This window comes from Lithobates pipiens, unplaced genomic scaffold (genome assembly GCF_037356315.1).
Source record: "Lithobates pipiens isolate NorthernLeopardFrog02 unplaced genomic scaffold, aLitPip1_a1.2 Scaffold_3, whole genome shotgun sequence".
In the NCBI taxonomy this organism is placed as follows: Eukaryota; Metazoa; Chordata; class Amphibia; order Anura; family Ranidae; genus Lithobates; species Lithobates pipiens.
The window spans coordinates 6,657,998-6,674,032 of record NW_027507790.1 but is presented as its reverse complement, the minus strand read 5'-3'; the positions used below and the strand labels follow the sequence as shown (position 1 = coordinate 6,674,032).

The window sequence follows — 16,035 nt, the reverse complement described above, 5'->3', positions numbered from 1 at the left end:
CTACATTACCATAGGACTCTGTGGATGTGCGGCACCAGGGATTTCTTTCCTCTCTTCTCTTCAGTGACTACAGGAGTTGGGATGAGCTCCATCCCTCGTCGGCACTCCTTTTAGCACATTCGGTATCATGTACAGTGCCTTGCGAAAGTATTTGGCCCCCTTGAACTTTTCAGGCTTCAAACATAAAGATATAACATTTTTATTTTTTGTGAAGAATCACCAACAAGTGGGACACAATTGTGAAGTGGAACGAAATCTATTGGATTTTTGAAACTTTTTTAACTAATAAAAAAATGAAAAGTGGGGCGTGCAAAATTAAATGCGTTAATACTTTGTAGAGCCACCTTTTGCTGCGATTACAGCTGCAAGTCGCTTGGGATATGTCTCTATCAGTTTTGCACATCGAGAGACTGAAATTCTTGCCCATTCTTCCTTGCAAAACAGCTCAGTGAGGTTGGATGGAGAGCGTTTGTGAACAGCAGTTTTCAGCTCTTTCCACAGATTCTCGATTGGATTCAGGTCTGGACTTTGACTTGGCCATTCTAACACCTGGATACGTTTATTTGTGAACCATTCCTTTGTAGATTTTGCTGTATGTTTGGGATCATTGTCTTGTTGGAAGATAAATCTCCGTCCCAGTTTCAGGTCTTTTGCAGACTCCAACAGGTTTTCATATAGAATGGTCCTGTATTTGGCTGCATCCATCTTCCCCTCAATTTTAACCATCTTCCCTGTCCCTGCTGAAGAAAAGCAGGCCCAAACCATGATGCTGCCACCACCATGTTTGACAGTGGGGATGGTGTGTTGAGGGTGATGAGCTGTGTTGCTTTTACGCCAAACATATCGTTTTGCATTGTGGGCAAAAAGTTCGATTTTGGTTTCATCTGACCAGAGCACCTTCTTCCACATGTTTGGTGTGTCTCCCAGGTGGCTTGTGGCAAACTTTAGACGAGACTTTTTATGGATATCTTTGAGAAATGGCTTTCTTCTTGCCACTCTTCCATAAAGGCCAGATTTGTGCAGTGTACGACTGATTGTTGTCCTATGGACAGACTCTCCCACCTCAGCTGTAGTTCTCTGCAGTTCATCCAGAGTGATCATGGGCCTCTTGGCTGCATCTCTGATCAGTCTTCTCTTTGTCTGAGCTGAAAGTTTAGAGGGACAGCCAGGTCTTGGTAGATTTGCAGTGGTCTGATACTCCTTCCTTTTCAAAATGATCACTTGCACAGTGCTCCTTGGCATGTTTAAAGCTTGGGAAATCTTTTTGTATCCAAATCCGGCTTTAAACTTCTCCACAACAGTATTACGGACCTGCCTGGTGTGTTCCTTGGTCTTCATGATGCTCTCTGCGCTTTCAACAGAACCCTGAGACTATCACAGAGCAGGTGCATTTATACAGAGACTTGATTACACACAGGTTGATTCTATTTATCACCATAGCTCCTCGCTGAACTTCTGGAGTGAGTTTGCTGCACTGAAAGTAAAGGGGCCGAATAATTTTGCACGCACCACTTTTCAGTTTTTTATTTGCTAAAAAAGTTTAAAATATACAATAGATTTCGTTCCACTTCACAATTGTGACCCACTTGTTGGTGATTCTTCACAAAAAATAAAAATTTTATATATCTTTATGTTTGAAGCCCGAAATGTGGCAAAAGGTTGAAAAGTTCAAGTGGGCCGAATACTTTTGCAAGGCACTGTACATTACTCCCCACATCGATTGAACCAGAACAACACACTAACAAACTGTGGGTCACAGTGGTTACCTGCTGTTTGGGACACATTTCTGACCCTGGATGCAGAGAGATTTTATCCAAGGGCAAAAATGTATCCCTACCTGCAGGTAACCACTGGATGTGCAGATACATATGGATACATGTTTACAACAGCAGACAGCCTTGTCTCTTTTCAGCCCATCACTCAGATGTACAGGTTAAGCAGAGATTGGAAAATCTGAGATCCCAGGTGCAGGTATTTGCAGTATACTTGCTGCACCATGGTCATGTATGATGTATGAATAAGATACAAGACTGGATTTAACCTTACTGTGCAAGTTGAGCCGGTGCAAGGGGCAACATATTGTGGTGGGCAGTAAATGCAGTGATTTATTTAAACCTTAAAAAAATGTGTCCTAAGAAATTTTCTGAAATGTTTTAAGAGATGAAAAAAAAAATATTGTGCACTACCTACCACAGGATGGTGCCCTGTGCACCTGGTCAATATGGTTGGCTTTTATTCAGTCTTAAACTGTAGCAAACCCAGCTTTTGAACTTGTAGCTACAAGTAAGCCTCTAATAACGCTTATCTGTAGGTATAGTGAATATCTACTAAACTTGTGGTGTTTAGGAGATATTCACATGGAAAGCGTCCGGTGATGTCACTAGTGCATGCACTCTGAAGGGGCAGCATACTGCTTGGTTGTACTTCTCCTGGGGAGGAGTGCAGTTCGTTCTGCACTTTTGTGACCCATTTTAGCGGACAGCCAGCTATAGCCCGCTGTCAGCTGACATCACCCAGCAGGTCCAGGCTGTAGAAAGATCCTAAATTTAAAGTCAGGATTCACCCAGATGCCTGGACCAGCAGCTTGCTCAGCCTCTCAGTGAGCCGCAGAGACTCTGAGCAAGCCACTCCTGCCCCCTCCACAGCCTGCCATTTATACATTAGGAACTCTTGTACCTAATGGGCTGCATTCTGAACTACAGTGTCTTTTTGGATAATTAATACTCTGTTTAATACCGGGCCTTTTCCATTATCTCTATACCTACATTCACTAAATACTTTCATTGATGAATAATATGTTGTTTAATTGTTGGTATTATTAGCTTCTGCGTAATGTCATCCCCTTTAAAATAAGGCTTGAAATAAGGTATTGCATATAAAGATGCTTAGTGCACGGAGGAGGGAGTCGTCTCTCACTATCTCTAAGGTTAAAGTGTTACTAAACCCAGGACCCTGCATTCACTATATGTGGTCTCCCACAGTACACAGAACATGGTAACGTAATTATTTTAGTAAATATAATCTGCTAAATACCTTTTCTCATCAGCAGTATACGAGCAGTTGTGTGACTTCTATCAGTGTCTGGTTAAAGCTTGTAGCAGTTTTCATTTTGCTCTGACTGTCCTATGAAGCTGCAAGGCCCCTGGTCATCTGTCTGGACAGTGCTGATTGGTCCTGTGCCAATCACATGCACTCTCCCAAAAAAAAAAAAAAAAAAAACTCCAGCAAGACACACTAAACCAAATATGTGCAGAGTGACTCCAAAGGCTCTGTCTTATCAGGAGATGGTTAGGGGACAGTGGAAGAAGGGGAGGACCAGAGAAGACAGGATCAAACAGCCTTTTTACACAATGTGGGGGATTAACCCCTTAGATTCCACAGTGAGTATAACAAGCCTGCTGTATTGCATATACAGACTGATTTTACTGTTGTGGGTTTAGTATCACTATAATGACACCAAACTCTAAAGGGCAAGCCTGAAGTGATCCTGGTAGATCCGCAGGAGACTGAAGATCTTACTAAGAGGAAGAAAAAGCAGTGAATAATGGACATTTATGTCTGGAATTTCTACACAAAGTTTTACGAATTCCTGCTACAAGTGTCTCTTTTGGCTACTGGATCTTTCGGAGAAAACCTTTTCCATATGTTATTGCATCACTTTCTTTTGAATACGCAAATGTTACTGTTGAATTGTCTGGAAATTGAGTGACATTACACCATGGTTTATGGTTGCTGCTTCTATAAGAAAACCATGTCACTGGTTCACCATAAACATTAGTACAATAAAACATTGTTTACTGTTCTCTCTGTACTGCCTAGACACGGCTAAGATTTTACAGGTGAAACTTCCTATCAATAACTCCGCAATGCTTTGCATGGCTTTTGAATTTCAATTCAGCAAACATAATTTTACTGCATCTGCTGTTTACTACTTTCATCTTTTTTTTTTTATTGTTATTTAATGTTTTGCATATTTTTAGCTTTGTATGCTATTATTTTTTACCACGGTGGTTATTTATAACATTGCTTTTTACTAGTATGATCAGGACGATTCCTCCTGCTCATTCTGCAAGGGTGTTGTAATTACCTTCTCTGTGCATTTTTGGTGCTTTTTGCATTTTGCAGATTTGCACTACAGTCCATTTATCATGGTTTCCTATGGAACACGTTCTGTAGTGCAAATCTGCAAAATGCAATAAGCACTAAAAATGCATAGGTATGAATCCAGACTGAGTGGTGAGACAGAGAGCGCTTGATGTATATCACACATTCCCTTAACCTATGCGGTATTTTGTGTGTTTCCTAGATACATGTGGAGCCTCATATGTCATATTTTGGAAAACTCTACCAGAGATCTATAAAATGCAATCTATATAATGTAAAATACATAAAAAAAAAAAAACACACACACCTTAAATAATCCACATTTAAAATTGATGAACCAATGCACTCTTACACAAGTTGAGTTAAAGAAGAAGTAAACCCTGATGAGTTTACTTCCTCTTTCATTTCCTGCAAAGGTAAAGCATAATGGACTACTATGCATCGCATAGTAGCCCATTATGTGTGACTTACCTGACACAGGAGCCAGCGAAGTCACCGCTGTCCTCTGTAGTCCAGCGCATCCATCTTCTCGATGGGTCTCGCTGCTCCGCCACTGTCATTCGGTGAAGCCGCGATGACGTCACTCCCGCGCATGCGCACGGGAGCCGCCACTCGCGCAATATCGCCATTGACCCTGCGCGCCGCTGTCTACCGCGCATGCGCCGTAGACAGCGGTGCCTGTCTTTCGGCACGGTTTAGGAGATATTTCTTGGACCTACAGATAAGCCTTAATCTAGACTTACCTGTAGGTCAAAGTTGGTTGTAAGGGTTTACAATCACTTTAAGACATCTGTATGTGAAGATCTTTTTTTGCTATTTTGAGCAGCTCCAGTTTCACTGTGTTAATGAGCAGCTGCTAGGAGGGAACTGTCTTCCCCGCTGACAACAGCTACAGCAGTGAAAGACCATGGGTGACATCAGGACTCTTTGTAATTCAGCCCCGTTGTCAGGCTTGCACAGTGACACAAAGAGGCTTGAGCTATCAGATCATGTGATCGCTTGTAAGAAAAGGTTATATGAAAAAAAAATAATCAATAGTACAACACACTGTGAAATATGAACTGTAATATCCATTCAGATAAACAAAAAGCAATAAAACAACATTTAGAAACCCCATAGCAACCAATACAATTTTATATTTCACTTATCTGACAACAGAAACCAGGTTTAAAAAAGTTCCATATGTTGGAGTACAGTGCAGGGCACAGACTGGATATTCATAGACCCTAGAGCAGTGATTCTCAACCAGGGTTCCTCCAGGAGGTTGCTAGGGGTTCCTTCAGCATTGGGCAATTTCCGCCTTGCAGATAAGTTCCCACTGATACCATTGATCTTTTTAACTATCTGTAAGGAGGTAATTCTTCCCAATGACCACAAGTGTAAGGATCCTTCTTCCCACTGACCATCACACTAATGTATCATGAGTTGTAGGTTTCTAATTTTTAGCAGGGGTTCCCTAAGACTGGAGAACTATTTCAAGGGTTCCTCTGTGTGGAAAAGGTTGAGAAAGGCTGCCCTAGAGGTTATAGGACCCGTTTCTTGAAGCAGCAGGTCTGGCCTGTTTGAAAGAGACCAGGGATCACCTTTTAGACATTTGATCATTGCTCTGTACCAGGTTCTCTGCAATGGAGGGAGGAATGGTATATTAGCTGAAATGGAGTCCAGGAAATTACCAGTGCATTCAATGCTAGTGCTAGAGAATCCTTGGTCCTATCCACAAACAGGGGTAACATGGTGTTGAACCTGGAGGCCAGGATGTCTACAGCTGGAGTTCCCCATTTCTGACATAGGAGACTGAAGATGTTGGGATGAAGGGACCATTGCCCTGGTCCAGACGGAGATGGCCTGCCAATTGTCCACTCCTAGAATGTGAACAGGAGTGGACAATTGCTGGACAGTAATTCTCCACCCAGGAGAGAATCAGACTTCATTCACTTAAGACTGCCTTGACTCCTGGAAGCCCCCTGATGACTGACATAGGCCACTGCTGTAACACAGTCTGACTGCACACTGATTTTATTGATCTGACCTCCAGGATGTTGGTGGGGAGCTTTGCTTCCCTTGGGGACTATGTGTCTATGGGTAATGCGTTGGCTAGTTTTGTATGTATTCTTTCAGAGCATGCGTAGTCTTCCGCTTACGTTTTTTTTTTTTTTTTTTTTTTGTACAAAAACCATACTAACTAAACAAAAATCAGAAACACGACAATAATTTCATAGTCTGCACATCCAGCTTTTGGCTGATGAAAAACCGGAATGGGCCGTCGAAAGCACCATACTAACGATCCGAAAATCGTTTTCACGCGTACAGGCCTTTAGTCTTGGAGAGCAGCCCTCGTCCTTGGAAAATTTGCTCTCTTAAAGTTACGTTTTTTTAAATCTTTCCCTTATGTATTTGTTGCTTACTGCTAATATAAAATGAAATCATGTTATGGTCACTGCTACCCAGATGTTATTTTATATGAACATTAGTAATAAGCTCTGCATGGTTTGAGATTACCAGGTCCAACAGAGCATCATTCTTAGACCCCTTTCACACTGGGGCGTTTTTCAGACACTTTAGCATTAAAAAATAAATAAAAAAAAAGCGCTTGAAAGAAGCCGCAACTGCAATCCCAATGTAAAAGCCCGAGTGCTTTCACACTGAGGCGCTGCGCTGGCAGGGTGTCAAAAAAAATCCTGGAAGCAGCTTCTTTGCAGCGCTTTTGGAGCGGTGAATACACCGCTCCTAAAGCGCCCCTTCCCATTGAAATCAATGGGAAGCGCATGCAAAACACCTGAAAATCGCTTTTGGCAGCAGCGCTTTGTGGGCACTTTTAACCCTTTATTTGGCCACTAGCAGGGGTTAAAAGCGCCCCAATAGCGCTAGAAAAATGCTGGTAAAGCGCTGCTGGTTTAAGCGGCACTTTACGAGCGTTTTTTGGGTGCTGACATTGTGAAAGGGCTCTTAAAGCACTTGGACTTTCACATTGGGATTGCAGATGAGGCTTCTTTCAAGCGCTTTACAGGCGCTTTTTTTTTTAACGCTAAAGCACCTGAAAAACGCCACCAGCGTGAAAGGGGTCTTAGTCAGGGCTTCTATGAACTGTACCATAAAATCGTTTTGGAATAGGTTTATACATTTTTGCCCTTTTACTGTTCCAGCAGTGCCATTCTTCACACAAATAGAGCTTTCTTTTGGTGGTATTTAATCACTGCTGGGTTTTTTGTTTTTTGTAAAAAATAAGACCATAAATTTTGAAAAAAAATAAAAATATGTTTTTTACTTTATTTCTGTCAATAAATTTTGTGACCGAGTAATTTTTCGCCTTCACTGATGTGCGCTGATGAGGCGGCACCTATAGGCTGAACTGGTGGGCATTGATAAGGGGCACTTACTGGCACTGATGGCATTGACTGGCATCGCTAATGGGCACTGATTGGTGGCACTGGCAGGCACTGTTTTTTTTTTTACTATTGTAATCAGGGCACTGATGATAAGTGCCCCGATTACATTTCTAAATATTCCCATGAGGAGATGCCACTGGTTGGCTCTCCTTACCACACACTCCGTCAGTGTGATGCGAGGAGCGCAGATTACCGGCACATCCTTGTTTACAAGTGACAGGATGTGATTGGACACAGCCGAGCACATATTTAAAGAGCCGAGGAATGGGCTCTTTCCACAGATCGGGGTCGCGCTGTGTCCTAGCAATACGGTGTGCCCCCCCTCGCAAATGTTCTGGGCCACCGTCATAAGACAGCGGTCCAGAACAAGGGCTACACCACTCCACTGTCATATGAAGGTGGGCGGACAGCAAGCAGTTAAAGTTCAAATCCCCCATTATGATCACTGTCCCAGCCCTTTCCATCTGTGCCAAGTCGCCACTCCAACAATTAACTTTGACCTACGCACATCTACAGTATATGCAGTTCTACCCATAATGCTTTGGCTTCATCACACTCTCCATTAATTAGGTCCTCTTTCACACTCGCTTTGAGAACACTTCTCACATCGAGACAGACACCACCACCCCTCTGTTTTACCCTGTCTCTCCAAAAGAGTGCATAGCCAAGAATATTAATCACCCAGTCTTGTGAAGAATGAAGCCAAGATGCAGCAATACCAACCAAATCAGCATTCTCTTCATGCACCAAAGTTTACTACTCCCCTATTTTGCGTGGCATACTTCTGGCATTGGTGAACACTTTAATGCATTATTAAATTTTGCTGTTGTGTTTTGCATATCCTTTTTCAGTAGTACAAATAGCACTATAATTTCCAAAAATAAGTTTGTAACATTGGACACAAAGCCACAGGGTTTCATTGTGCACCATTACAATAATCTAGCACAGGGATATGCAATTAGCGGACCTCCAGCTGTTGCAAAACTACAAGTCCCATCATGCCTCTGCCTCTGGGTGCCATGCTTGTGGCTGTCAGTCTTGCTATGCCTCATGGGAATTGTAGTTCTGCAACAGCTGGAGGTCCGCTAACTGCATATCCCTGATCTAGCAGTTGACATTGTAACAACCAATGACATCATCAGTTAATAAGGACGTTGTCGAGGGTGCCTGCACAGCATCCTTGTTTGCCCATGTTATCAGAGTGAGGGAGAGAAAAATTGTAATACTAGTTAGTAACAGTGTGTAAAAGGTATATTTGCTTTGGAAGAATAAATCACAGCCAATATTGGGCAGCCTACGTGTGTGAATGTTGCTGCCTTATGTAAAACTATTACTTAAATGTTTTCCATTTTAGAATGGGGTGCCTCAAGATCATACAGAATTTTAACAGGTACTTTGACAGAGAAAACTGAGGAAACACTGGTCTACAGCACCCTTTCACTAACTACACTAGCCAAGGTGAGCGTCCAAGTAAGAACCAGTGTCTGAAGTAAAATCACAGGTCGTTCCCACAGTGTGGGGTCTGTTCCCCAAGGTATTACTGAGGTTATACTGATCCAAAAGGTACTACTTCTATTATAGTAAAAGACAGTGAATATTTCTTCAAATAATCTAAAATAAAATCATTATTCAAATAATAATAAAAAACAAGGAAACTGGATAAGCATAGAAAAAACTCCATCAGAGAAGAGGTCCATCATCGAACGGCACTAACAAAAGGATTTGTGCAAACTGAAAGATACTTAAAAAAACAAAACAAACAAAAAAAACCCACATCAAATGCAGCCACTTGTGCCCCATCATATACAGATACGATGACCCCCACCCACAGTGTGCCCATCCCTTACCCTATATTAGTGGCGGGTCAGGCAGCAAGCTGTGGGATGGCTCCTGTGTCCTCCATGCTTCCACCTCCTCTGTTCTTCCATTCTGCTAGGCGTCCAATAGGTGCGCCTTCAGCCAATCAATTGACTGGTATTAGACCCGCGCTTCTTGATTGGAGGAGAGGAGGTTCAGGGATAGAAAAGTAAATATTTGCTTTTCGAACACATCTGGGTGGACTGCAAGTGCAATGCTCTGCCCTCCAAGTCCTCCTTTTTTTGAAGCCTATTAGAGCCTATGACTCTAAACAGGTGCTTCAAAAAATAAACACCCCTGCCGCTGTAATTCAAGTGCCTTGTGTCCGAAAAGGGCCAGACACCTGAATAGGGGGTGGCAGCAGCGGCCATGGATAGATTCATGCTATGTATTAGGCATATAGGGGTGGCCCCCATGTACCCTTAAAGGATGGACTGCCCCTGTCTGACTATCCAATCTGTATCCTGTGTCCTCTGCTGTAAAATAAAGTACTTACGCAGAGATTTCTTAATTGTATGCAGCGTGTGTAATGCCACGTACACATGATCGGAATTATGTTTGGAAAAATGTCTGATGGTTTTCCCGATGGAATTCCGCTCAAGCTGTCTTGCCTACACACAGTCACACCAAATTCCGACCGTCAAGAACACAGTGACGTACAACGGGACTAGAAAAAGGAAGTTCAATAGCCAGTAGCCAATGGCGTCCGTCTCGTAGTTGAATCTGAGCATGTGTGAGTTTTTGCGTGTCGGAATTGCATACACATGATTGGAATTTTCAGATATAAAGTTTTTCCGTCGGGAAAATTGAAAACATGCTGTCAAATTTTTGCTGGCGGGAATTCGGCAAGCCATATTCCGATGGAGCATACACACTGTCACATTTTCCGGCGAAAAGCTCTCATCGGGCTTTTGCTGGCCGAAATTCCGATCCTTTGTATGCAGCATTGAGAAACGAGGTTTTTAAAAAAAAAAAAAAAGTAGATTTAGCCTTTCTTCCAGTACAAAGATCTCACTAATAGAGACCCTGGGAGGTACAGGAAACTAATGTTGATTTGCTAAAGAAACAAAAACCAGTTCACTTAGCAAACTTTATGTGAAAAACTTGTACTCACTTTGAATACCCAAACGTACAAAAGAAAAAGTATGTTTTCTACAATTTTCCTCACTTTATTTATTTATTTTTTTAAACCCTTGCTTTAAAAAGTGAACATTCACTTTGCTAGGTGAACAACTGTTACTTTAGTAAATCAACCTGTGTGTGTTCTACTTTAAGACCGATTTACTACCTCCACATACGCACCTGCTTTTTACAAGGAATTGTATGGTACAAGTCGTCTTGTTGGTGTGCTTCTTAATGAATGCACACATTTTAGAAATGTTTTGGGCAAATACACGACTATGGCTTAAAGCGGAGCTCCACCCTAAAGTGGAGCTTCCGCTCATTGGAACCCTCCCCCCCCTCCAGCGCCACAATTGGCACTTTTCAGGGGGGAGGGGGTGCAGATACCTGTACAGTACAGGTATCTGCACCCACTTCCGGCATAGATATCTGCAGAATCTACGCCCCTTTCCGCAGAATCTACGCCCCTTTCCGAAGGTCCCCCGCTGTCTGCTGGGAAACACACGGATCCCAGAGACAGCAGGGACCATCCTTATTGCGCAGTGCGACTCGCGCATGCGCAGTAGGGAACTGGGAAATGAAGCCGCAAGGCTCCACTTCCTGACTCCCATACACAAGATGGCAGCGGCAGCACCCGAGAGACGATCGAGAGATCGGCGTCGGGTGCCGACATCGTGGGAGTGCTGGGCGGGTAAGTGTCCTTATTTCAAAAGTCAGCAGCTGCAGTATTTGTAGCTGCTGGCTTTAAAAAAAAAAAAAAAAAAAAAAAAAAACGGCGGAACTCCCGCTTTAAATACTAATGTCAGATAACAAGCCGTCTTTTTGGAGATGGCCTGTGTACAAACAGGTTCACCATATAAATTACTTCTAATATAAATAGCTCGATAGATATTGAGAAAGAAATGACACATGTAATTTTATTGTAATCTAAATATTGGCAAGTGTCTTTATTTTTTCTTTTTGCAACAGCTAATACCATAGATAAATAAATATTCCTGCTTGGCTGTGTTTAGTGTAACTGTATAACAACACACTGTGGAATACGAACCCTTCCCTGCAGTGTCAGGAGGAGGGAGGAATAGTGTAGTTTGGTCAGGTAACAGCATACAGTTCATTCCCAGAGTCTCCCACAGAGACCCAACATACAAATTTGGATTTCCTTTTATTATGTACAGCATCTAATAAACATATGAAGAAATTCAACAGACAGTCCATTGTGCTGAGATATGGAGCACAATTCAGACTCCTTTTAATCCATTTACTGGTACAAAGAGTATCTGTGGGGTGGAGGAAGAGATCGTCTGTTCCATTTCTCGGCTTGGTCCCATGTATAGAGGAAACAATAAACTCGTTGTGCATAGTAGAAAATTCTGCTCTCAGCAGCAAAACATCTGGAATGGAACAGAACACAGGCTGCATGGCCTGTACCCATTACACTGACATTAGTCACAATACAGAAAGGATCCTTTGCAGCCTGGATGGTATATCAAAGTAACCGTTTGATCCCCATTGCTATTCACACCAGGAGAGACGTGAAGAACCTTGCTACAATACATAATCAAGGTTTTATAATCTCTTAGCAAGATGACTTGTGAAAGTACACATATATTTCATGACTCCAAGACAAATCCTGTAATTGAATTTCTTAAACTAAGACCAGTTCCTGTATTTTCACTATATATTCAAGTCTGATTTCTCTTAGTTGTTGAAGAATGGCTAATACAGAGATCAAAAGACTCCACAAGCACACTCATGGCTATGATCGATGTGGTCATTTGATCATGTGGTGTAATTGTGGAAATTATAAATAGGTGTCTTCACTTTCTTTGGAGCACAAGCTCTCGCTGGACTGATGCACATTTAAAGAGTCATTTTGGGTTACTTTGGCCAAGAGAGGCTGTACCGGTTCCTGCCGGTGATCTCTGCTCCCCCCGGTTCCATTTTCTGTTCCATTCTTCTCTTTCACAGCCCCATTGGACTGGTCAGCTTTTCCTTTACTCTTTTTCTTTTCGATTTTCTTTTTCTCTTTTTCCATCTTCTCCTTCTCCTTCATCTCCTTACTTCGCTGCTTTTCCTGTTCCTTCTCTTCCTGCTTTTGCTCCTTGGCCTTCTTCCCAGTGCTTACATTGGATGGGAGGATGATGGAAGGGGAATGCATTAAAGGCTTATGACCTAGATGGTCAGCATCACTGATCGCTTTGGCCCCGTGCATACGGGATGGGGATATGCACTGCAGCTCACCAAATTCTTCCTTCCATTTCTTTAGCTGGATCAGATGCTCACGTTCCACATCCCGCTCCGTGATGGGCAATTCCAAAATCTTATCAGAAAAAAAAAAAAAAAGAATATAAAATCATGTTACTCTCACAAATGTTGAGCTTTTGCAAATATACACTGAAAAGATAAAAACTACAGTCAAGGCATTTTTCGTCTGCCTTTGTTACCTCTATATAACATCACTGGCAGTGGTAGTTTTGTTATGATAAAGCATAGAATATGATAAAGCAGAATAAAGCGTTTGTAAAATGATTCTTTTTTTTTTTTTTAAACAAATATGTCATACTTACCTGCTCTGTGCAATGCTTTTGCACAGAGCAGCCCTGATCCTACTCTTCTGGACCCCCACTGGCTCTCCCTTCCCACAGAGTGCCCCTATAGCAAGCCCACAGCTTGGCCATACCCCCACCTCACTTGCTGTGATTGACAGCAGCCAGAGTCAATGGCTCCAGCTGCGGTATCTAACCCAATGAGTGAGAGAGACCCGGGAGAGCTTCTGCTGTCATGCACATCAGTGGATCAGGCTCAGGTGAGGTGAGTATAAGGGGGGAGAGCAGCACACTGAAGCGCGCCCCCCCTCCCCCCAGAGAAGCGATACTCCTCAATAGGAACACAGATCAAAATTAAAAAAGTAACAGGAGTACTAACACATCCCTAGAAAAGAAAAGTTTTGGCTAGGGATACACTCTAAACATACCATCAACAGCATGTTTTCAGATCTATTTAAATATATGCAAAATTATCTGTTCCTGCCAGGAATATGAGCTAATAACTTAATGTGCTTCGATGCCATCAGTTATTATCACTGTTCCCAGCTCTCTTTGAAGTCCAGAATAACTCCTACTTTTGTTGTGGAGAAGTGTGTTCTGTGGTCCTAACATACTTCTTACCTTACAGTGACAACCTTGCTCCTCCAAAGATACAGTACAGTGAGTAAATATCATCATAGACAGAATGTGAGTTTTTGGCAGAATCAGCAGGTAATGAAGAAAAGCCAGAAAAAAAAAAACACTGCCACAGCTAAGGACCGGCAAACTGCAATATATTACACTCACACATTACTATCAGATAAAGTGCACTCCCCATTAGTGGTGCACCAAAATTTCAGCTGCCTAAACATATCGGCCGAAACCTGTTTTCGGGATGCGGCCAAAAGAAGAAAAGGTGCAGATAATGTCACCCAAAAGGGGGCAGGATCCGCCCTGGGTGCCACACATTGTGAAGGTGTCATCCGTCCTACTCTCCCTCCTCCTTTTCAAGCAGAGCGGTGATCTCCCTGAATTGTCCAGGTAAAAATGCCGGTACATTGAAACAATGCGACATATCACAGGAGGCAGGTCACTGTTACTCCGAGACACAGCGGGAGATCACCCCTCTGATCCAGGCACTGGTGAGGCTGCATTGATCTCCTGCATCACGTCTGCTTGAGCTGCACCGAATGAAATTTTTTCCAATACTATTAGCAGTGTGTTTAAGAGATTGCAGACATGATACAAGAGATAGAGACTGTGGACATGATACAAGAGATGGTCAGAGACTGCATTTTTATTGAGCTTTTCTTTCACTAAAGGTGCCAATAATGGGCAACAATAAAATAATATTAATTTAAATAGATGCTAATAATTTAAAAGTCAAATATAATACAATTATATATTTTTTTTAAACGGTCATTTTTCGGTTTTCAGCGAAGTGCATCCTGCATTTTCCTACTTACACTTTTTGCCTCCTTAAGTGGACCTAGCCAATCCCACCCACCACCCTCCAGAGACAGACTTACCAAAGTTGGCTTGGTTAGGTCAATTTAACACCTTAGTGGATGAGGGTTAAACAAATGTTAAATGCCTGAACAGAGTTTTTAAACTCTGACATGTGTAAAATTGTACATATTATTGCAACTACTTTGTGTATCCAGGTGGATTATAGCGTGTTTTTTTTCAGGACAAATTGGGCTTTGAGTTGGCAAATGGTAAAAGATCTCCCGATTTTTTTTTGTTATGGTCAAAAGGAAAAATGGCCCAAAATAGTAAAAAAAAAAAAACACACACACAAACACACACACACACACACACACACACACAAACTTGAATAACAGTGTAAATTTGCTGTCCTCTCAAAATAACTCAAGCAGTCAATGTCTAAACCGCTAGGCAACAAAAGTGCCACCATTTTTTCCAGCACTGCCTTAACCCTCTTGGGCATGGAGAGCTTCACAGGTTGCCACTGTTGTCCTCTTCTACTCCATGACAATATCATGGATCTGGTGGATGTTAGAGACCTTGGGGGCTCCTCCACCTTCCATTTTAGGATGCCCCACCGATGTTCAATAGGGTTTAGGTCTGGAGACATGATTGGACAGTCCATCACCTTTACCCTCAGCTTCTTTAGCAAAGCAGTGGTCGCTTTAGAGGTGTGTTTGGGGTCATTATGTTGGAATAATGAACTGCGGCCCAGTCACCGACAGGAGAGGATCATGCTCTGCTTCAGTATGTCACAGTACATGTCGGCATTCATGGTTCCCTCAATGAACTGTTGCTCTCCAGTGCCAGCAGCATTCATGAAGCCCCAGACCATAACACTCCCACCACCATGCTGGACTGTAGGCAAGACACGCTTGTCTTTGTACTCTTTACCTGGTTGCCGCCACACACGTTTGACACCATCTGAACCAAATAAATGTATCTTGGTCTCATCAGACCACAGGACATGGTTCCAGTAATCCATGTCCTTAGTCGGCTTGTCTTCAGCAAACTATACATCATCTTTGCAAGAGGCTTCCTTCTGGGACAACAGCTATGTAGATCAATTTCATGCAATATGTGGCGTATGGTCTGAGCACTGACAGGCTGTCCCCCCACCCCTTCAACCTCTGCAGCAATGCTGGCAGCACTTAAGTCTATTAACCAAAGACAACCTCTGAATATGACGCTGAGCATGTGTACTCAAATTCTTTGGTCAACAATGGCGAGGGCTGTTCTGGGTGGAATCTGTCCTGTTAAACTGCTTTATGGTCTTGGCCACCATGCTGCAGCTCAGTTTCAGGGTCTTGGCAATCTTCTTATAACCTAGGCCAGAGATGGCAAACCTTGGCACCCCACGTTTTGTAACTACATTTTCCATGATGCTCAACTACACTGCAGAGTGCATCATGGGAAAAGTAGTTCTAAAACATCTGAGGTACCAAGGTTAGCCATCACTGGCCTAGGCCATCTTTATGTAGAGCAACAATTCTTTTTTTTCAGATCCTCAGAGTTCTTGGCCATGAGGTGCCATGTTGAACTTCCAGTGACCA

At 42.6% G+C, this 16,035-nt stretch overlaps 1 protein-coding gene across 1 annotated transcript in view; it reads right to left on the bottom strand.

Moving 5' to 3' along the window:
* Positions 1-11,384: 11,384 nt before the first annotated feature.
* Positions 11,385-16,035, bottom strand: part of TBC1D10A (TBC1 domain family member 10A) — a 118,632-nt gene continuing 113,981 nt past the window's right edge. The window contains exon 9 of the mRNA XM_077461206.1: positions 11,385-12,789. Coding sequence (XP_077317332.1) covers positions 12,271-12,789 — 519 coding nt within the window. The 3' untranslated portion in view covers positions 11,385-12,270. The remainder of the gene's footprint in view (positions 12,790-16,035) is intronic.